The following is a 23,306-nucleotide window of genomic DNA, read 5'->3' on the forward strand; positions in this document are numbered from 1 at the left end:
AATATAGAAGGTTTTTGTTCGAATGCTTCTCTTGCATGATCTGAAGATCATTTTCATTCGAATATAATGTTGGTTCATTCATGTACTTCTCCCTCTACTCTTACATACAGACAAAGATATTATATTTGATAGTTCAGATTGACACGTAACTCAAAAGATCTTTAATTAAATATTATAAAAATTTCACCACAATCTCGTGCCTAAATAAATTCATTACAAAATTAAGGGGACAATCAGGTAATCCAAAAAGTTTAACAAATCCAGCTGTATCTCGAAAAATAAAAATGAAAAAAATCGTCTTATATGGGAGTAGAGATTCTTCGTGGAATTTCGAAGGGAATGAACAGGGTCCTTGCAAGATTTTTGTTATGATTAATTAAATAAAATTCTCATTAAGCTAAAAATAGTTTTAATTCAATTATAATAAAATGCTGTTATTATTATTATTATTATTTAGCATCATCATCCGGTAAGTCTTCCCATCTTCCATCCTCCATCAAACATCCTTGGATTCTTCATTCTACCGCCAATTTTAGCAATGCACGAGCCATTTTGTTTGCAGATCTCTTGCATGAGGGGAAGGAGCAGTTCTAGAGATACAAGCTATAAAATATTAATTGACGTGTCAGAGATATTTTCATACGTTTAAAGAGATTATAAGGTGTAAAATGCTAATTCATGAGTATTAAATATAAGGGTTCAAAATATTGAATGATACGTAGATATGAGTTAGACATCAACTTATAATTTTGATAGATTTTTTTTCCTTTTTTTGTAAATCATTAAAAATGTCGAAAATATTAACATATAATATTGTTGAGAACATAGTACTACTAGTAAATATTTTTAGCTAAATATCTTTTATGAATCTTGATTTATATATTTTTTTCAAAAAGCATTCATTGTAGTCTTGATGTATATATTTTTTTTCAAAAAGCATTCATTGTTAACAAGATGAACAAATTTAATAAAATTGATGGAATGTATGAGTTATTTCTTTCATTGTCGATTAATTTTGAAATAAAAACTCCAGTAATTTTATATGTTTCTTTCTAGGTGCAAATTATGTAGTCCTACTTTATTTGCTAGGCTAAAATAAATAAATTTGTAGGTCAAAATGTTACAACTATATATATATTTTGTGAGAGTTTAGAAAATATTTGGAAAAGTTAAAACGACCATAGTTCAGCGATAATTGACATATACTTCCAACAAAGAGGTGGTGAGTCTAAATCCCTTCGAAAGAAGCTATCAAGATGAGGCTAATATATACATTATATTGGAATCCAGATTTAGTACCTGATGGTCCCGGCCTCGCGCTACCTGCTTGATTTTCTTCTCACCCACGTGAAAAACTTCTTTCAAGAAGTAACTCAACTTAAAGATTAAACATGCTTAATTTCGAATTTAAGTTTTTCTTTTAACTTATTAGAAATGCGGCCACAGTCCCAATTTAAGTTTTCCTGACTTATTAGAAATTGCGGCCACAGTCCCATATATGGACAATATCTCAATTCGTATATATCATATCATTGCGAGGAATTGTCTAGGATTTATAGATTTAAACCTTTTATTAATCCAAGATTGCCTATAATTATTACTGTTCTACTCAATTTGATTTTTTTATTTAAATTATTAGATTTGATTTTTATCCACTTTTTCCATATTTGGATTTCAAATCTCTCGTTCAACCTAAATAATTTTATATTTTTCTCACCGCGTTTTTTTTCGGCATCTTTTTTCCCGATATTTTTTAATAGTATGTTAACTTATACTCCTAAAAAAGATTATGTAATATATATTTTTTGTTGATTTATACTAAACTATTAGGTTATATGAAACGAGTACTATATACGATATATTTTCCATGGTTTTACTATTATATAAGTTATAAAGATTTAAGCTATTGTGTAATTATATTCTTTAAAGAGGCTATATGTGTACATATCTCTCTCTGTCATTGTAGAAATGTAGATGATTTTTATCGCATGCATGATCTCAAGATCCCTTTAATTCAATAAAGAGATGGGAGTAGAGATTGTTGTCGGAAATTTCGAAGGGGATGATCAGGGCTCCTTGCAAGATTTTTTTTAATAATTAATTAATAGAATTCTCATTGAGCTGAAAATAGTTTTAATTCAATTATAATTCAATGTTATTATTATTATTATTTAGCATCATCATCCGGTAAATCTTCCATCCAACATCGATAGTTGGATTCTTTCATTCTACCGCCAATTTTTCCAATGCAGGAGCTTTTTGCTGATCATAAGTTTTTTTCTTTTTCTTTTTTTTTTAACAGCATATAAAGAAACAAAATTAAGGGAATTCAGAGTCTACAATATTCGATTGCTGATCGTAAGTGGAAGGAGCAGTTCCACAAATATAAGATATAAAATATTAATTGACATGTTGATATTTTCATACAGATTAAAAAATGTAAAATGTTAATTCATGAGTATTAAATATAATGGCATAAAATATTGATTGATAGGTTGATAAAGAATTGGATATCAACTTAAGAAGTTTGTAGATTTTTTTTTTGTGCAAATCGTTAAAATTTTCAGATAAAATATTGAAAAAAATATTAACAATGTATCACTGTTGTGTGTTGTTGTTGGGAACATAATACTACGAATAAATATTTTTAGTTTAGGTAAAAAGCATAAAGTGGTTATTTATTGATTAAATATTTTTATGAATTCTTTATTTATATATTTTTTTTCAAAAATATTCATAGTTAAGGACCTTATGTCAAAAAAATTTAACAAGGCATGAGATATTTCTTTCATTGTTAATTAATTTTGGGATAAACATTCCAATGACGTGTTGGAGAAAAGAAAAATAAGTTATATTTTGTTTAAAATTAATCATTTACATGATAAATTATGAAAAAATCTTTAGATATTGATATAAAAATGAACTACTTTGACCTTTCTTTATTCTAATATAATTAATTTATTAAATTTTTCTTGTTTGGAGATTTTTTTTAACATTCAGTATGATTATGATTATTTAATGCCGAATCCTTTTTGACAATAATTTCTTAAATGATATATTAAGCAATAATTAACACCTGTATTTAATTAAGAGATCATAGTTGGAATCCTTCATCTTATTTATTATATTAAAAAAACTTCTAAAAATATAACTTGCGAGAGAAATTTTTATTTTTTTTCATCCAATTAATCAATGTATCATCCACAGTGAACTTTAAATTTGAATAAACAAGGTAATCAATACATTTAGTTAGATTTTTTCCTTTAATTTGTGGCTAGTTAAAAATACTTTTATTTGATAAATTAGGGCCGCTTTATTCAATTTTGTAGCTAATTGGAATATTCTTATAATTCGATATAGCATTTTAAAACAAATCAAATTATTACATGTGGGGATGAGATTAGACAAATGTTCTAATCTTCAAATCCTTGTACCAAGCTTATATATTATTTAGAAGACAGAACTTGAAAAAGCTGGTTCATTTCTCTCATTTTATTTTGGTGAGAGAAATAGCAAAGTTAATATTCCCAATCTCTTCCTTTGACATCTCATCTTTAATAATTTCTTCATACCTATGGAACAATTCATCCATAACAACTTCTCCAAAATGACGCACGAGAAAGGGTTCAAACACAGATTAAATGTTATGTGATTGAACGTTTAGTTCAGAATATATAATCAGATATGTTCCAATTAATTTTGACACTTCAAGACGATCAATGGTAAAGCTTCCTTCATTCAAGACCTCGGCATTCACTTCTGACATAGATGGCGTATAGGCTGGAACATTGAACGAGTCAACCTTCTCCTCTTCCACAACTCCCTGTAACATGTTAGGTTTTGGCAAAATATTGGAATTAAAGTTGTCCCACATTGGAAGAATACAAGGATGGTCTCCATGTGCTAGAAGTTGTCCCACATCGGAAAAGTACAAGGAGGAGATGTGTTTCAACTACTATAAAAGGAGCTCATGGGCTTGGGTTTTAATCATCCCAATTGAAATACTTTAAGCCTGATATACTAGTTCTAGTTAACTAAGCGGTATTTGCTTTGAAAGAGTGTGTTTTATGTAATTTGGGTCGGGAAGAGAAATCTGTGTGATTGTAATAATTTTCAACAAGTGGTATCAAAGCTTTAAGTTGTAGTTTCTAGAATTTATGAGTATGCTCTGTGGTTGCAGCATTGTCTGAACTTCCACATCAGAAAATACGGTTCTGTGAATAGTGTGTTGCTAGGAGTGTGAAGCAGATATGTCATTCTTTATGAGTCCAGTGAAGATTGACATGGATAAATTTGACGGAAGGATCAACTTTGGCTTGTGGCAAGTGCAAGTCAAGGATGTGCTGATACAATCTGGGTTACACAAGGCATTGAAGGGAAGACAGAGTGAAGGTGCTTCGAAAAAGCTAAGCGGTGATGGTGGTTCAATGAAGTTCAGTGGTGGTTCCAGCAGAGGTTCTAAGAAGTCTAGCATGAGTGATGAAGATTGGGAGGAAATGGATTTGAGAGCTGCAAGCGCGATACGAACAAGTTTGGCTAAGAATATTCTTGCGAATGTGCATGGAATTTCGACAGCCAAAGAACTTTGGGAGAAGCTCGAAGCGTTGTATCAGGCAAAGGGTATCTCAAATCGGCTGTACCTGAAGGAGCAGTTTCACACGCTGCGAATGGAGGAAGGTATGAAAATTTCAGATCATTTGAGTAATCTCAATAGCATCATCTTTGAGCTGGAGACGATCAAATTGAAGATAGATGACGAAGATAAAGTACTCAGGCTCATCTTATCACTTCCACCTTCTTATGAACACATGAAGCCGATCTTGATGTATGAGAAAGATACTTTGAATTTTCCTGAGGTACTAGTAAACTCTTGTCAGAGGAAAGAAGGCTGAAGAGTGAAGGGCGTACTTCACATGAAGATTCGGCACTGGTAGCTCGCAATTGGAAGAAGAAAGACTCCGTACAAAAGAAAGCTTGTTGCTGGGGATGCGGACAGTCTGGACACATGAAGAAAGATTGTCCCAACAGAGCCGGTTCGTCAAAGGGCTTTGGGTGGGATGCTGACAATGTTTCTCTCATCAGAGGAGACGATGATCAGTTCCTTTGAATAGAGAGAGAATTTATCCTCATGGTATGTCCGCTTTACCATGATAGAAGATGTGATGTTAGCGGTTCCACAAGTTTACACATGGGCATTGAATTGGCGGTTATGCAAGGGGTGTGTGGTGGAAGTTATGTCGATGGCTGAAGAACTTCCAAGTGAGCCAAGTAGGTGGAAGTTGCACCATAAATCTCAGCAGGATTTATCGACATGTGACGAGGAAGAAAACTCTTGGACGGTGACATTCCAAGTGATCTACTTTTATGGTGGAGTAGGCTATAGTTCTCTGAATTGAGAATTATGATTATTGTCGGTGAAGACAATGAGTGCAGTAGAAGCTGTGAACTTTTTTCAATATCTTGCCAAGGTGGAATTTGTTGGGTTTTGGCAAAATATTGGAATTAAAGTTGTCCCACATTGGAAGAATACAAGGATGGTCTCCATGTGCTAGAAGTTATCCCACATCGGAAAAGTACAAGGAGGAGATGTATTTCAACTACTATAAAAGGAGCTCATGAGCTTGAGTTTTAATCATCCCAATTGAAATACTTTAAGCCTGATATACTAGCTCTAGTTAACTGAGCGGTATTTGCTTTGAAAGAGTGTTTTGTGTAATTGGGGTCGGGAAGAGAAATCTGTGTGATTGTAATAATTTTTCACATAGTGAATTTTCCCTTGTGGGCCGTGGTTTTTTCTCCTGTTTGGAGTTTTTCCACGTTAATTCTTGTGTTTCTTTATTTTATTGCTTTCTTTAAATTTCTCAGTTATTTTCTGCTTATTCCTGCGATAGAAGTAGAGGATTTTTCCCAACATAACAAACCAATGCAAAAGGAGGTTCAAATTTCTACTCAAACGAATGTTGAAAGATGGGATTAATCGAGAAGTTTAATTTGTACCTCTGTGGCCATGGAATTAGTATAGCACCACTCCTTGTTGGATCTATCTTCACTTGTTCTCACTGTACTTATGAGAATCATACGCCCACCAATCACCAATTCCTCAGCACGACATTTCAGAAACACTGAAAAATCCTTTTGGTATTGCTTTCGGTAGGCTTCCAGAACTGCCTTCGGGCTTGCATTCGATATGAAGATGCTCCCTTTATTGCTTTTAAGCCCTTCGGGAACCTAACAATGATATGATATTCACGTTCAACAAATTTTATATATATTTCTCCAACTTTACGGTTCTGTTTATTAGGTATCTTTATCTTTTCAATATAGGATCTTTAACATGCTATCGAATGGACCAAATCTTGACTCGGATCTCATTTTTCCAACCAAATACTCATTTGAATTTGTTGGACTCTATACATAATTATGTTAAACCATCGTTAAGGGAATTGACTCATACTTCTTAACTAGACCTAACTTACAGTTAGTTTGCTAATTGCTTTTAGTTCCATTGTTGGTTAGCAAACCAGAAGAGGATTGAACTTAAATACCTGAGCCTAAACACTATTATGATAGACTGATATAGTAGTGTGCTTTGTGAATAGTTTCTTTTGGCTCTCTGATTACCCGTGGAGGTAGATAATTAAAGTCCAACCACTATAAACATTTTGCCTTCTTCTCTTCTTCTGCCTCTTTTTCCATTTGTGTTACTTGGGAATTAGTTTGATTCCGCAGAAGATACCTTGGAAAGCCAATGGATGCTGTAGGAAGAATAAACAAAATGCAAGCTCGTAGAAGGGAAAAGCCTGCCGTAAAAAGAACCAGGAACTCCGGCCAAGAAACAGGAACCAACGCCATTTCCAATTTGGGTCTTCAAGTTTTGCTGGAAACTTTGGCAAGATTATAAAGATGGAATTGAAGTCATTTTCATGGAGATCGTTCAAGAAGAGCAACCCAAGTTAGCAATGGCTAGGGTAGTGGGAAAGCTAGCGCAGTAGAGGTCTGTAATGGCTTGCTTGGTGATGGGCCAGGCCATGGATATCACTTTTTGCTGCCTCACATCCAAATTAAAAAGTTGATAGAGTGTGAAGGAAAAAAATATGTCTTCGTTAACCTACTTGTTTCTAATTTTTTTAGAATTGGAAATAAAAATATGTTTAATAACTATTTTCTATTTCTTATTTGTATTTTTAACTTTTTTCGTAAAAAACTTGTGAAAGTGGAGATTCATACGGACAACCTCTTGATCTTAGATATATGTTTTAACTCATGTTGAATTATTTTTAATTAACATAAAATTCAATAGTTATATTATAGAAAGATTTAACATGTAAATTTGTCTAAAAAAATATTATTTACAATATGTAAATTTTTTTAGAGTGAAAATTATTAGCTTTAAACAAATAATAAAATTAATTTAAAAATAGAAATTTTTTTTTTGTTTTAAGTAAATATAATTGCTTTAAATAAGGAATAAATCTTCAAAATATTTTTATAAAAAAATAGCCTTTTAACGAGAATCGAACTTGAGCTATGGAGGGAAAACTGAAACGACAAAAATGTTTAATCTATGCCGCTCTGGACGCTAAATTAAGAAAAAAATGGAAACGGCAAAAACGAAACTACTAGTTTCCAAAATTTGGTACCTCCGGTTGAAAATATTTCTCAAAATTTAGAAATAAGAATTGAAAAGATTACCAAACGCGACTTAAAAAATAGATTAATACCTAAAAATAGATTAATACCTGATAAAGGGATTAGCATAACTTCTCTCTCCAAGTACTCCTGCATTCATGGGTAACATTTCCACCCTCTCCATATCTCTCTCTCTCATATCTCTTTCTTTTTGGTGTGTGAATATTATGCAACTGATCAACTAGTTCGCCAATTATAGAAGATCAAGATAACGTGTATTATGCAAGGAGTTGTTGGCAATATTTGATTCTATTCCTGCAGCCTAAGTTTGGTGTCGTTGTACATTAATTTATGCTTAATCGTATTTAATTTAACTAATAAATATGATTATATAAAAAGATAATAAATCAAAAACTACAAACCTAACTAGACCAAGTCAAACACGCTTAAGAAATGTGCACATTGTCAGTATAGGTAGTAACTATTATTTCTTTCAAGCTTTCTTAACCATGCTTCTATGGTTTCAGGATCTCTCTCATTCGGATGTGGTATTGGTTCATTCATGTATCTCTCCTCTTTAGTCGGGCGTTACAAAGCCTTGGTCAGACAATTAGTTCCGATTATAGATATCCACTAAACATAAGCTACACGATATGGATTCCAGTAAATCAAATATGCACATAAAATTATAATTTTATAAATTACATTAAAATAGAAAAGATACGAATGCCGACCTTTTTACTTGTTTTGGTATAACTATTAATATTCTATTAAATGAATTATATAAATGTAGATTATTTTCTATTTGAACATGGCTTTATTTGCTTTCAATTTTTTGACAATTATTTTCCTAAGTGAATAGAAATATTAACATCTTTAAGTTTGGACGCCACATTCTTGAAATGGAAACACCTGACATGACATGAATAAATATTCTTTAATTTTGCAGTCCTAAAATCTAGTTTAAACATGCATGGTCACTTATACGATGTGTATCATTTAAACTTATCCATTTTTTTGCAGGTAAGGATTAGAACAATTATTGAATATATTACGATTTTCCAAGAACTGACATTAATTATAAATAGCATTCACAATACCACATAACAGTATCATTTTTTATCGATTTATTTTAGTGAAAGAGAAACGGTGAGATTGACAAACTCAATCTTGTTTTTTGACACGTGATTATCAATAATTTTTCTATATCGATAGAAAAGTTCTTCGATAATGGTTTCTCCAAAGTGACAAATTAGTAGTGGTTCAATTACAGATCTAATATTTTGAGTAATATAGTAGCCACTGTCAACAAATATATTTGGTTGGTGTGATTCTGTATCGTAGAAATCCCAATTAATTCTCGAAACTTCAAGACGATCAATAGTGAAGCTTCCTTCATTTAAGATTTCACCTTTCATTTCCGATGGAGATGGCATATAGTTTGGAATATTGAACGAGTCAACTTTTTTTGCTCCAACAATTCCCTGCAGTAATTTAGATTGATCGAGAAATGCATCAATATCCTTTTCTTTTTCTTTTTCTTTTTTGTTAATCATCAAAACTTGGGGAAAATATTGTATATATATATATATACTTTACCTCAGCAACCATGTTATTGAGAGCTAAAGACAAGAAACCCCAAACATAACAATACTCTTGGCTAGACGAGTCTTCACTTGTTCTTCCTATCATTGTTAGAACCATACGTCCTCCAATTGCTAATTCTTCTGCACGACTCTTCAGAAACATTGAAAAATCCTTCTGAAATTGCTTGTAATAAGCCTCAAGCACACTCTTTGGACTTGTACTGCCCATGAAAATCTCTCCTTTGTTATTCTCTATCCCTTTTGGAACCTGCACTATGCAAAATTAAGATTTTGGAAAGAAATTAAAATATTTGCCTACACACCAATAACTAGTAGGAGTTAGGATCCCTAATAACTTGAAAATTGCTAAGGATTCCACGTAAAAGAAATGGACTTTACTATAGTTTATAATAGACATGAACTACTTCTCTCATTACCAATTGATTTTGAGATGTCACTCCATGAATATTAATAAAAATTACCTGAGAGAGCCAATGAAGACTATAAGAAGAATAAACAAAATGCAAACTTTTGGTAGGAAAAAGCCTGCCGTAGAAAGAACCCGGAACACCATTGAAGAAACATGGACCAAGACCACCTCCAAGTTGGGTCTTCAAATCCTCCACAAAACTTGGCAAAGATGTGAAAATGGCATTGAAATCATTCCCATGGAGGTCATTTAAGAAAACTTGATATTCTAGAGGCTTTTTGTGAAACTTGTGACGAATGTCCTCCACTTGTTTGATCAGATCGGAGACAAACATGAGAGTGTTCGATCCTGAAGAGCAACCTAAATCTGCTGTAGTTAAGGTGGTCGGAAAATTTGTGGAGCGACAGAAGAAATTGGTTATGGCTTCCTTCACGATTGGCCGGGTCATAGATATTACCTTTTGCTGCTCAAGGCAGAATCTCATATAATGAACAGATTAAAAGTATAATTATCAAGAATAGTGTTATGTAAACTTATTTCATAAATATATATATATATATATATTTACCGGGAGCAAGGAGTTAGAAGCATAGCTCGTGTCTCCTCTTCCTCCATTGACATGAAGCATTTCTACCCTCTCTCTCCCCTATGCTCTGAAGAGAGAAGACGAAATTCTATTTATAATGATTTAATGTCCCATAAATTGTTGAATGAAGCCGAAATTTTGTAGATTAAATTGATGGATTAGATAAATTTAATTTGATATCTCAATGTTACCTAGTAATTATTAGATATAGATTTAAAATATATTTTATAATTTCTCTCTCAGTTCACTTAATGTTCTCTCTGTTGTAGATCCAAAATCTGTCTATTCTTTAATATTCATTGAAAAAGGAAGAAAGAAATAAAAAAATAAAGCTGAGGCACTATACAAAAATGGTAATTATAAATTATGGCATGTTTTTCAAATATAGCTAAATTACAAAAACTGCTTATCATATGTAATAAACAATAATTGCCTCGATAATATGACTCAAAAGAAAAAAAAAATTGCCTCCATAATAAACGCACCTGTGTATCTGTAATCTGTATGGGTTGATTTTAGAAATGATTTTGAAATACGTTTGCAAGGAAATGACCAAAATAGGTAGTTTGACTCGAAATCGTGGGTCAAACTAACTATTGTCCAACTGGACAAACATGTGGCAAAATGAATTAATTTTTTATTATTTGTTTTTTGGCTTACGTGGCTCTTTTGTTTCTATTTTTTCTCCTTCTTCTCTCTTCTTCATTTTCATTCTTCTTCTTCGACGATGCTTGTTAGCCCCACCACCGATGTTTACTAGCTTCATTTCAAGCAATGATCATCGCGGCCGTGACAAACGAACCGTTACTTTTTCTCTCGGTTTTCCTCTTTTCTTTTCAGACTCCCTTTTTATTCCCAAACTAATAGTTCTATACTAAAAAGATAATAGAAATGTAACATAATTTTATAATAGATATAGATTACTCATCTCCTTCTTAATTAGTTTGAGACAAAACTTCGTTGATGTTTATAAGGTATCATCTCCCAGATTTTGGTAAGCTTGTGGACATTCTTACCAAACCGTTATCAACTGTCAATTTTATTTGGTTATGATTTAAGTTCAACGTTCGGATCCAATCTCCATTAATTTCCATAAGGGGTACTGATACATTAAAATTACGGATTATTCACGTGCTCTTCCCTTGTTATTTAGATGGTTAAATTATTGGTTTGCTGAGTTAGGTTACATGTAGACAATGATTGTCCATGCATTTTTTTTCTAAGGACTCATGGGGTTATATTAGATGTGAATTTAATCGTTTTCTTCTGATCAGAAAATAATACAATAACGTTCTTTAAATTATTAGATATTTTACTATATAATATTTGTTGTGCATAAAAATCAAGAAATTAATTAAGAACTTCGCTTTGACATGCACAAATGCAATCTGATTTTTTAGGAATATCAGAAACTATATTGTTCCTTTAGATCATTTTATCGACAAAAATTTTACAAATCTAAAAAAGATTAATAATTTTTTTATAATTTTAAAAATTATTAAAATTTAGTTGCCACTTAAATTATCCAAAATTTTATTGAAAAAATAAAATTTATTTGGGCCGACCTCTTAAAGCGGATCCGAAGGCCCAACCGACGATCCAATTCAAATCAAAAGTATGGAAACTAATGAATTGAGGATGAACGTCACAGTTGATGACCTCACACAAGCTCCTCGATCAGTCCTTGCATTTTTTTTAACACAACGTGCCCAGATTAAAATTTGAATACACGATTAGATCGGTAATATTCCAAGTCACAAGTTCTCTAACATATTTAATTTATTATGATACTTTTAAATGTTAGTCCACGGAAGTTACATTTACTATCTTTGTCTAAATTAGTAAACTTTGTTGTTCTAATCGTAAATATTAGAAAATATTAATGGCAGTTTTCATTAGATAATATCCCTCTCATCAAGGGATATGCTATATTATCTCCCAATGAGGTGGAATAGTTTCAATTTTAAATTGATTATACTTTAGTTTAGGTTGTAAGTTCCATTTTTAAATGAGCATAATGTTCTTTTATTACATGTATAATATAAAATAAGTATATTTATAAATACGACAGAAAGAGTTTTAAAAAAAAAAGTTAGGTATGTTTCTCGCCATTTATTTTGGTATGTATTTTAACATTTTAAAAAAATAAAAAAAACAATATTTTATTTTTTCAATTTAAAAAATTTAGCTAAGATTTTGGAAAAGTTTTTAGAGAATTAGATTACAAAACAATGTAAAAGTAGTATTATAAATAAATAAATAAATAATAAAAATTAGTATTATAAGCTTAATTTTCACAATTAAAATGATAATCAAACAAATTTATAGTTTTTAAAAATTTGTCTTTATTTCTGATAAATTTGGTGAAGAAGTCAAATCAATCAAACTACTCCTCAAACAAAAAAAAAAAATTAATAAAACTAATATTCTAAAAGTGATAGAAGGAGTGAATTTGAAAAAATATATTTAAATGCGATTGAGTTTCCAAAATACCATTCAAGTGTGGTACCTCTGAAATCAAATTTTTAATTAAGCATAATTATTGAAAAGAGAAGTGATTTTCATAATAACAAAATGTCAAAATCACTCTCAAACATATGCTGAAGTTATTTTTAGCAACTCTACCACCATGTCAACATTTTGTTAATTGACTAAGGGGAGAAATTAAGGGTCCGTTTGGTAACGATTTTTTTTGTTGTTTTTGTTTCTTCATTTTTAATTAAGAAAAAATTAATTGTATGGCTCTAACATCCCATTAATTCAAGTATGACAAAACATTCTTTTTATTTGTATTTTGGAATAAATTGATTGTTTTCAAAATTTCTATACAGTTATGAGAATTTTCCAAAAAAAAAAAAGGCAAAGTTAGTTGCAAATGTTGAGATTTGTTAAGAAAATTGAAAGCGAAAAACAAGAAACCGTCGCATTATCTAACGAGTCCTAAATTAGATAGGGATTTACAATTCTCCAGTGGAGGGAAAAAAAAGAAGACTGAATTTAATAAATTTAAGGGCACAGGAGAATGAGAGAAGAGACAGTCTTAAGAGTGTAAACCCATATCATTAGAGGTCAATAACCTCCTACTCCAAAGGATTATTTTTTTTACCAAAAATAAATTAAATAATTCCTGTTAAAGTATAAACGTAAATATATTTTCAGATGTAGTTATTAATTAGCAAGTCAACAATTTACTAGCTACCAGGGAAATTAATAAATTAAAATATTTAAATACAACAAGAATGCAATAGTTTATGAACCCTACAATATCTGACGAACTTTGGATGATGAAACATTGCTAACGTCACACTTGGTGACCTCCGCTTCCTTAGTTCTTTTCTTTCAAATCTCAATATATTTATTAATTATGATAATTTTTTTAAACGTCAATCAGTGAGAACTGAAAAGTAAACTTTATTGCCATAATTTTCAAATTCCTTTTTAAGAAAACTCATGACATTGTTGGATAAGTTTACAAGCTGATGAGGTGGAATAGTTATAATTCTGAACGTGTTGTCATCCTGTGATCTTAGTTTTAAATTTGTTTCATTTTGGTTCAAGTTTGAAGGGTGAATATGGTTTTTTTAAGTAAAATATGTGGAGTCGGTTTCAAACTCGTGATCTCTTTGGAAATATATGTTAATTATTGTTGAACTATTTTAAAGGTAATTTACATACCCATTAAATAAGGTGAGATGGTGATATCTTTTTCTTTTTCCTTTTTGAAACAAGATGGTGATGTCTTAGAGTTACAAGAAGCCTCGATGAAGATAAAAGCTAAAAAAACTCCATTGGTTGATTTTTTTTTTAATCGTTTTTCAAAACTAATATACTTTCTACTAGAACCACTCAACGTGAGAGTTTGAGATATGTAGTGAAATAGTACCAATTTTAAAATATTAAAGTAAATTGTCTTTGTTTTAGTCTTTTTTAAAGAGGATGATTTATTGATCAAGATAAGAAATGATTTTATTTTTAGGAGTAATTTATCTTCCACAACAATGATTTGAATCATTTATGTAAGATATTATTTATCTTAAACTTGAAATTATTTTAAAATCCATCATTTTCTCAGCTGTCCTTTTTTTTTTTTTTTTTGAAAAAAGAAATAGCCTATTTGTTCAAGTTGATTGAAAGAAAGTTAGTTTTTATTTTTTCTAATTTCAAAAGAAAAAGTTAGTTAGGAAAATAATGATATGTTGGGTGAGCTTTCCTTTTCTTAAAAATATAAAACTGGAGATAAGAAAGTTGGTTCACGTCTGCCACTTTTCTTAATTGAAATGATAACCACCGTTTTCTAATATGCAAATATAGCAAGATAAAAATTAAGGATGCTAATCTACACAAAAAGATAGAAAAGTTGCAAAAAGTGGGTTTTTAGAAATGGAAAAAAACTCATCGATCATATTAATAACATATACTCCATACTTGGCATATCATATATATATCTATGATATAATATACTTAAAATTAGGGACACTAATTACATCAATAATATATGTAAAATGAATTATATATTACTTAATTAATATATCTATATCCATGAGAGGTAGCGGTCGATACAGTCCATATGGTGATCAGTATGCATTTGTATGTATCACAGCCTACTAAGAGAATCAAATAATAATGAAAATACATAGCCTAATACGATGATGATTGGTCTAAAAAAATAATCTACAACATACATCCACTCTGGTAAAATAAAAATAAAATTTTGTTTTTAAGGCATTTTTCAATTGTTCAAAACTAAGATTCTACGAATTTATAGGAAACATACAAAACACGAATTAATTCAATCAGTTGGGCAGAAAAAATTGTCGTAAAACAGGACACTTTTTGTTGTTTATTGATCAGGATATAGAAAATGAATCTGTAACCAATAATTCAAATCTGACCAGATTTTGTCCGTTAAAATCTAATAAATGAACCACAACCACATAATTTCATATAGATAGAGATGGAAAAAATAAATATTCAATTTTAATTCCATTTTTCAATTATTTTGTTCTTTTAGGGTCGGTAGGAAACTGTGTTATGTTCACACGCCGATCTTAAAAAATCTACAAAAGTATGTCATTAGATGTTCTCTGTCTATCTGATACATGACAAACAATATGCATGCATGTGAATTTTCATGGCGATGGGTCCATCGATCATCATCATCATCAGCTTTTTCAACAAAACAACAAAACAACAAAATTCATGTACGACAAATAATCAAACAAAAATGCATGTAAAACAGAATCATTTTAATTGCGAAATTCACTACTTGAGTGGCTAGTTATTAGAATTTAGGTAAGAAAAAAAAAACAAAATAATTGAAAGATTTTTTTTTTTTTTTTTTTGAAATGAAATCTACTTGGTTAGGTATGCTACAAACACATAAAAAAAGAGGTGGCTTATAACAAAGTGCTCAAATTCAAAAAAATGGTAGATACATCATAATTACAAAATAATTGAAAGATAAATATATATAATTTTTTAATATAGTGTTGGAGGCGTGTGATTTATTTGAAAATAAACAACTCCTCTTGTATTGAACTTTCTCACAAAATACACCTGGTTATTCAGATAAATTTCATCCTATGAATCTATACATACATGAACCATACGATTAAATATTGTAAGATCAAATAATCGTCTCCTGAAATTAAATACTTCAAGTTAAATAAATCTCGCTATTTAATAAACTCTCGATCTTTCATACTTCTAGGTTTGAAGAGGAAAACAATTCGACATATGTATAATGTCACCCTCATGACGTGAAATTTCATTTTTATTTTTTTCTCTCATGCCTTTTTAAATGAGTCATATTGATTTTCTCGAGATGAGATATCTTTCACCGCATGTTACTTGATATATATATTTTTAGTTCCTATTTCCAACTCTCATGATATATATCTTCTTTTTAGTCTAGGTCTCTTGTTTGCCTCTTTTTTTTTTGTAAGAATTTGAAATTATAATATCGTTGTTGTGTGTTTTTCTAGGAAAGCCGATCTTCATCCTTCCATATATATTTCTTAGTAATAAAGAAAAGCTTAATGTAACGTAGGGCCAGTAGAGTCTTTTATATTTTTGTGATTGATTGGTGACAGATCAAACTAGTAAAGTATAGTGAATTTATTTCTTTACAAATTAAAGATGATAAGGATCAGGCTTAAAAGAATATATATTTTTAAGTAAAATTAATTTTAACAATTTAAAGTAAAAAATCAAAACTTAAAAGCATGTATTACAAAATAAAAAATAATAATAATAAATGTTGGGGTTGTAAGGGTATAATGCAAACAAAGTCCGGTTAGGGGAGGGTGTGATCCATGGTATACAAATGAGACAATTATATTTCGGTTGGTACGAGGTCTTTTGGATGAAATCAAAAACAAAATCGTGATAAAGCAAAGTCATGAAAACTATATTCAAAACGGATAATATCATACGATTGTGGAGATATTCAGAATTAAAGCAGCATTATCCTAGAGGAATTTAATAGAGTAGGTTGAGAACTAGAGTAGCATTCTAACTAGAGATAGTAAAGTAGGTTGAGAAGTATGGATGGCTTTCACACAGATCATATCAATCTATCTCATGAGTTTTCACTATCGCTACTTGGTTAGATAATTAAAATAGCCTTGCCCCACTTGGCTTTTGTACAATTTTTTTAATTCTAATTTTTGTTTTCCTTATCTAGTGATAAACTTTTTTCCCTGTCAAAAAAAAAAGATAAATTTTTTGGTATTCTCTCTCTATATAGAACGATGGATTAAATGATTGTTCAAGTTTATCAACCAGTTTTTACGTGTAGACATATTTAATTTCTTTTCAAATTTACTTAATGAAATGAATTTAGTAAATATCTATTTGGTAGATTGTTTTGGAATCATGTGATACAAAAAGTAGAAATTTTGAAAACAAAATTTTTATATTTTCAATGTTTTCAGATTTTAAAATCGAAACTTTATAATGGAGGGATTATATTAAAAATGATACTTTACTAAATATATTATTTCATATTATAAACTCATTTTATTTTATATTTTTTGTTAAAATTAAAATAGGTAAAACTTGAAATATTAAAATTTGCATAAATATTGTAAAATAATAATGGTACAAGATTATAACATATATGTTAATAATTAATTAATATTATTTTAGTTATTTTGTTGGTAAGTACAATTAATTTATAAATATATTAAAATACCTTCAACCATTTTTTAAATTGAGAATCGATTTTCAAATATGTTATCAAATACATATAAAAATATTGAAACATGAAATACAAACTCAACTTTTCATTGAATCCGTTGTTTTCACATTACCAACTAAAAGTACCCTTACTTTCTCTATCAACACAGTTCTAACCCATCCATGGATAAAATCAACATCATCCAACTAACAACATTTTCATGTGTTCATATATATATTAATAAAATAATAATGGAATGATCCAACTTTTTTGTTATCAAATTTTAAGAATTTTTTCCTAAAGCAATACTGATGCAACAAGGGTAAGTAAGACAATTAAACTTCAATCCTGTTTACAACTTAAAACCCCATTTATATTTCAAGGAGTTCTTAGGGGTAGGCAGTCGTCAGATCGTTAATTAACTAATATAAAAGTAATTAACTAAGTTACTACATAACTAACTAATAAAACTAGCCGTTGGGCTGTTTAAAACAAAAGTACGCGTTAGGTCTTATTGAACCATGTTAAGACTAAGGATATATTTGGAAGTGAGAGTAGAGTGATTGATTTTGAAAAACGAGGTTTAAATATGATTGATTTTTCAAAATCATTATCCAAATAATATCTTAAAAATCAATTTAAAGTAATTTTAAACTTTTCTAAAATTAATATTTTCATTTGCCAAACATGATTCGGATAGAATTTAAGGCAAGAGAAAAGATCATCATTGTCTCATTAATTATCAAGATCAGAAATATGTACAACTCTCCCAAGTACAAAATAAGAAACTCAGTCCGTCACGAATACGGTGCGACTATTAATAACAACAGAAAGTAACTAATTGATGAATTAATAATTAGTTAAAATACTAGTTTCGTCGATATTTTTCAATTTTAATTTGCTTTGATTTTTATTCTTATACTTTTAAAATGTTAGTTTAGTTTCCTATATTTTTAAAATATAACTATGACTTTATATTAAATGATTTTTGTTATAGGTGAAATTTTTTATAAAAGTCCAAATGAATTGAAGCTAAACTACACGTAACAAAACTATATTTAAACCTAAAAAATAACTCTCGATTGGTCTCTTTTAATCAAAATAATAATAATAATAATAATAATTCTCCAGTGGTCTCTTAATTAAGCGTTAATGTATATTTAGCTTATTTTTTATTTCACCAAAATACATGCACGTTTATTAATGATGTCCATTCTTGCAATTAATCTCGATGGAGTCTATAAATAGAAGAGCCTCCTACGAAACATAACCACACAACTCATCCTTCCCAAAAAGAACACAATTTGTCAACAAAGAAGAGAAAGAGAAATGGAAGTAGCTCAAGTGCTTCACATGAACGGAGGAGCTGGAGATTTAAGCTATGCTAACAACTCACTTCTTCAGGTTACCATTATATTCCTCTCTCTTTTTTATTTTCACTGCAATCGGTTAGTTTAAATGTTTGAGTTTAGTGATAGTTTAAAATACGATCTAATGAGACTTGTAATGTTGTCTCGAACAGTTAAAGGTGATATCAATGACGAAGCCAATTGCGGAGGAAGCCATTGACAAACTGTACGGCTCAACTCTCCCAAAGACCTTCACCATTGCTGACTTGGGTTGCTCTTCTGGGCCAAACACCTTCATGGCAGTTTCCCAACTCATTAAGGCGGTGGAAAACGCCCGTCGAAAGCTCTGCAAAGACCCAATTGAGTATCAAGTTTTCTTGAACGATCTCCCGGGGAATGACTTCAACACCATATTTAAATCGCTGCCTGGTTTTCTCGAGAGTTTCAAGATGGAGATTGGGTGTGACGATCTGGGGCCTTGTCTCTTCACTGGGGTGCCTGGTTCGTTCTATGGGAGGCTTTTTCCGAGCCGAAGTGTGCATTTTGTGCACTCTTCTTATAGCCTCCATTGGCTGTCTGAGGTTCCACGAGGGTTGGAGGAGAATAAGAGAAACATTTACATGGCGGAGACGAGCCCAAAGAGTGTGGTGAGTGCTTACTATAACCAATTTCAAAAGGATTTTTCGTTGTTTCTGAAATGTCGTGCAGAAGAATTGGTGGAGGGAGGTTGTATGGTTTTGACGCTTTTGGGAAGGCGAAGCCAAGACCCCACTAGCAAAGAGTGTTGTTACATTTGGGAGCTCTTGGCTCTAGCTCTCAATGACATGGTCTCTGAGGTAATTTAGAGTTTAGACCTACTACAACTTATTAAAAATATGAATTAATAATCAAATTTACTGTAAATCATTAGCTTAAGTCGGTAGATTTAGTGATAGACCGTTAAAAGTATGGTATCAAATCAAATGGGTCGATATAAGTTTGTAACTATGATGATTTACGAAGAAAACTTTCGAGTTGAATGGTAGTTTATCTATTTGATTTTGCATGGGCAAATTACAGGGAATGATAGAAGAGGAGGAACTAGAAAGTTTCAACCTACCAAAGTACATGCCTTCAGCTGCGGAAATGAAGATTGAGATAGTGAAAGAAGGATCATTTGTGATTAATGGCATCCAAGTTTCGAAAGTGGATTGGAATATTGTGTATAATGACAAACAACTCGACACACTGGAAGAAGTAAGGGATTGTGGGTACAACGTAGCCAAGTACATGAGGGCAGTGGCTGAACCGATTGTTGTAAGTCATTTTGGAGAACATATCATCGATGAATTGTTCATCAGATATGGAGACATCATTGTGGATCGCATGGCGAAAGAGAAAACTGAGTTTGTCAACGTCACCATTTCCCTCACTAAAATGAAGTAATCGTATTGGTCAAAATAAATATAAAAGTATGAAGAATATGAATTTGGTTTTTGTTTGTGTATTGTCTCGTGGTTTTATTCTGTATGTATTAACTTTTTACATTAGTTGCCAAAGTGGGAGAATATATATGCATGTTGTTATCATATGTATGTCTCTGTTCATGTACCCAAAATGATGAAGATTTTTAATTTTACAAGAAAGTCTTCTGGTTTTTGTTTGCTTTAATTTACTACTTGTGGACCTTATGAAAAAGGGGCAGACTCGAGATTTGTTTTCTGAACTATTAAGGTTAAATTGATAACAAAAATGAAATGGAAAAAAAAAATACTAATTGGGCTTAATATAGTCCACATTTCCTTCAAAAAGATATTGAAATGACAGTTTCCTCTGTCATTTTTCAAAGTCTCTTTTTATTCTTTCCAAATGTCTCAATGCTCATATGCTAATTATGATAATTAATTGGACCAAGATTTATATGGAACAAAAAGAGAGACACAGTTGTGGGCAATGAAATGTATATGATAATCCAAAGATTTATGATAAACCACAAATTCATGTGTAATAAAGACTGTCTTCATACTTAATTATCTTAGATCCCACTCTTGGTGGAGCCGAGGTAAATAGGATCTTCAGGGTCGACCTTCTTAAAGACCAATCCGACCTATGAAGCATTTAGTCATCAATCTTTCAAAAGGCTAAATGGAAGTACATAAGACTGTGTCTAACTACTCTTCAATAATTTTTTCGATAACACGTCACAGATTACGAAACATTTGCAACTGTCACGTGAGTGTGGCCCACCTAGTTTTCACCTATAAATAAAAGGACCCCTGTTAATGATCTCACGTAGTCTTCAATTTATCTACTAGATTGTCTCCTCATACTAGTAACTATTTGATATATATCTAGTTTATTTAGCTGAACTTTTTTGTCCATGAATGATTTGATGATGAACTTGTCAATGTTCCTTTTGCTCTTTTATCGTTCCCAGCAGAATGGAAATGTCGTGAAAGTGCATCGCTTTGATGTAATTACTTTTAATCAACTTGCTTTTCAACAGAAGTTACTTCGTAACTAAGATCTCTCTTTCAAATTAAAATTCTTTATTTTAATTTCAATTTATTGAAACAAATTATTGGTTTAATTAATTCGTTCTTTTTTTTTTTCAAATTTGTGTTCAGAGGGAGAAAAAGACCATGGTCCAGTATAAAAAGAACTAACCATTTAAAACCTATAGAAGAATTCATTCTTCTTAATTAAGTTTCCTAAATCTAAACCCCCTCTTGCAAGGGGAAGGGAAACAAACCATAAACAAATTCTATCTCCCTCCCTAAGAAAGTTACTCCCTCCAAATGAGTCAGTGATTTAGGATTTCCTTCCAAAGGTATCTCAATTACCTCTATTCTAACACATGAGCATTTAGTTGCTTTATTTGCTTCCTCCAACTATCATAGTTGATGTCCAACGGACTAATTTCAATAAGTTTTTTCTCATTCTAGAAGTCCAATAATAAGTATTAAGAAATTGGAGTAAATTATGTGAAAAAATTTTCCACGAGTCTAGTGCCTCTCTCAATAAATCAACTCAAAGTATTGAGAACAAACACAGAAGAAATGGAGAAAAATCTCCTTGAAGCTTTTATTCTCACATGAGGTTTTCGCTGAAGAAAATGAAAAAGGTTGGAATCCTGATGCAGCTTGTTGTGCATCTTCCCCAAGTTAACCCAAAACTTTTTCTTCCTCTAAGCACAGATTGGGATAAAATCCACGCTAATCATATATCATGTTGCTTTCTCCAGTACAATTTAAATTACCTATCCTGTTGGCAGCCTAATAATAGATTAATGTTTGTACATATCAAACACCAACTCAAATTCTTCAAATGGATCCCTAGCTCAGGCCGCATCAGTTACATTAATTACACATCTTAGTTTAATTAATTTGTTGTTTTTTTTCCTTTGGAAGATGGTTCGTGGATTATGTGGAGTGATTCATTTTTATTTTGGTTTCTTGAATCCCTAGTTCAGGCCGCATCAGTTACATTAATTACACATCTTAGTTTAATTAATTTGTTGTTTTTTTTCCTTTGGAAGATGGTTCGTGGATTATGTGGAGTGATTCATTTTTATTTTGGTTTCTTGAATCCCTAGCTCAGGCCGCATCAGTTACATTAATTACACATCTTAGTTTAATTAATTTGTTGTTTTTTTTCCTTTGGAAGATGGTTCGTGGATTATGTGGAGTGATTCATTTTTATTTTGGTTTCTACTTTCTAGTACAATTTCTTTGTGGTTTTCATTACTAATACGAGGGTAAGATATTATCTCCTGCAGTCCTCTCTCTTCCCCATCTCTTTATCTCGAGTCATTTTGTTTCTTACTTTCAAGTTTTCAAGTGTCTAATATAGTTTTTCCTTCAAAAATCTGGATGACAAAGAAAAGTTGAGGCACAAGGACTCAAATATCAAATTATTGAGTTATAAAGTCGTTTTGAGCATCGATTTCAAGCAACGATGGCTGAGATGACGCTAAAAATAAAGAAAGTAAGGGTTAGAAAATTTTGTTGTTTTAGGTATTTGAAGTATTTGAATTATTTGAATTACTTTTAGAAATATGGTGACTACTTGTGGATTATTTTTGCAGTAACTATTAGTTATAGTAAATAATATTTTGCTTGGGTTGAATATAGATTTGAAATTATAAATTTTAATTAGGAAAAGTAATTTAATTTTTTCAAACAAATAATATTAAGTTAATATTAATTTCAAATGTTATCATTCTATTTGATTTGAAAAATAATGAAAACCTTCGAAAAAAGTAATTGAAACTAACTAATTACGACAACTAATTTAATAATTATCGAAGGTTTATAACTTTTGAAAAATATAAATTTTTGATGGTTAATAAAACTTTCGGAAAAAGCTTTTTCGACGGGACCTATTTCGACACTTTTTGAAGTTGAGTAAACCTTCGAAAAAACATTTATCGAAGGTTTATTTTATACTTTTTCAAAGGTTGTGACCTTTGAAAATACTTAATTTTCTTGTAGTGTCTCATTGTCAATTGGTTTTGAGATGAACCTCATTAATATTGATTACTATATCACTACTATTTATTCTATAT

General features: G+C 30.7%; 2 protein-coding genes and 1 pseudogene across 3 annotated transcripts; 1 reads left to right on the top strand and 2 right to left on the bottom strand.

The window, feature by feature from the left end:
- Positions 1-3,487: 3,487 nt before the first annotated feature.
- Positions 3,488-7,813, bottom strand: LOC148213421 (S-adenosyl-L-methionine:benzoic acid/salicylic acid carboxyl methyltransferase 3-like; annotated as a pseudogene).
- Positions 7,814-8,714: 901 nt separating this feature from the next.
- On the bottom strand, positions 8,715-10,328 carry LOC148213422 (S-adenosyl-methionine 4-1-methyl-2-pyrrolidinyl-3-oxobutanic acid methyltransferase-like). The gene is made up of 4 exons (XM_088118554.1): positions 10,214-10,328; positions 9,698-10,108; positions 9,229-9,483; positions 8,715-9,113 (listed from the first exon to the last, which is right to left on the bottom strand). Exons 1-4 carry the CDS (start codon positions 10,271-10,273, stop codon positions 8,757-8,759), a joined length of 1,083 nt encoding a protein of 360 aa, XP_087974680.1. The 5' UTR covers positions 10,274-10,328; the 3' UTR covers positions 8,715-8,756.
- An 8,327-nt stretch (positions 10,329-18,655) lies between these two features.
- On the top strand, positions 18,656-20,410 carry LOC111005783 (S-adenosyl-methionine 4-1-methyl-2-pyrrolidinyl-3-oxobutanic acid methyltransferase). Of its 2 annotated transcripts, none has more exons than XM_088127955.1 (3): positions 18,656-18,815; positions 18,934-19,596; positions 19,820-20,410. In XM_088127955.1, the coding sequence occupies exons 1-3, from the start codon at positions 18,741-18,743 to the stop codon at positions 20,183-20,185; spliced, it is 1,104 nt and encodes a 367-aa protein (XP_087984081.1). In that variant the 5' UTR covers positions 18,656-18,740; the 3' UTR covers positions 20,186-20,410. The 2 variants fall into 2 exon arrangements, with proteins under 2 accessions (XP_087984081.1, XP_087984084.1); XM_088127958.1 differs by having other exon boundaries at positions 18,934-19,407.
- Positions 20,411-23,306: the final 2,896 nt, after the last annotated feature.

This window comes from Momordica charantia, assembly GCF_013281855.1.
Source record: "Momordica charantia cultivar OHB3-1 chromosome 1 unlocalized genomic scaffold, Mcharantia_2.0 BLBB01000001.1, whole genome shotgun sequence".
Lineage (NCBI taxonomy): Eukaryota > Viridiplantae > Streptophyta > Magnoliopsida > Cucurbitales > Cucurbitaceae > Momordica > Momordica charantia.

What these genes read in the sequence shown, in the direction of transcription:
- LOC148213422 (XM_088118554.1), bottom strand. Translation starts at nt 10,273, where the DNA reads ATGCTTCATGTCAATGGAGGAAGAGGAGACACGAGCTATGCTTCTAAC. An exon ending in CTTCTAACTCCTTGCTCCCG is followed by an intron (nt 10,109 to 10,213) that starts GTAAATATATAT and finishes TGCCTTGAGCAG; the next exon opens with CAAAAGGTAATATCTATGAC. An exon ending in GTCTTCATTGGCTCTCTCAG is followed by an intron (nt 9,484 to 9,697) that starts GTAATTTTTATT and finishes TGCATAGTGCAG; the next exon opens with GTTCCAAAAGGGATAGAGAA.
- LOC111005783 (XM_088127955.1), top strand. Translation starts at nt 18,741, where the DNA reads ATGGAAGTAGCTCAAGTGCTTCACATGAACGGAGGAGCTGGAGATTTA. An exon ending in CTAACAACTCACTTCTTCAG is followed by an intron (nt 18,816 to 18,933) that starts GTTACCATTATA and finishes TGTCTCGAACAG; the next exon opens with TTAAAGGTGATATCAATGAC. An exon ending in TCAATGACATGGTCTCTGAG is followed by an intron (nt 19,597 to 19,819) that starts GTAATTTAGAGT and finishes GGCAAATTACAG; the next exon opens with GGAATGATAGAAGAGGAGGA.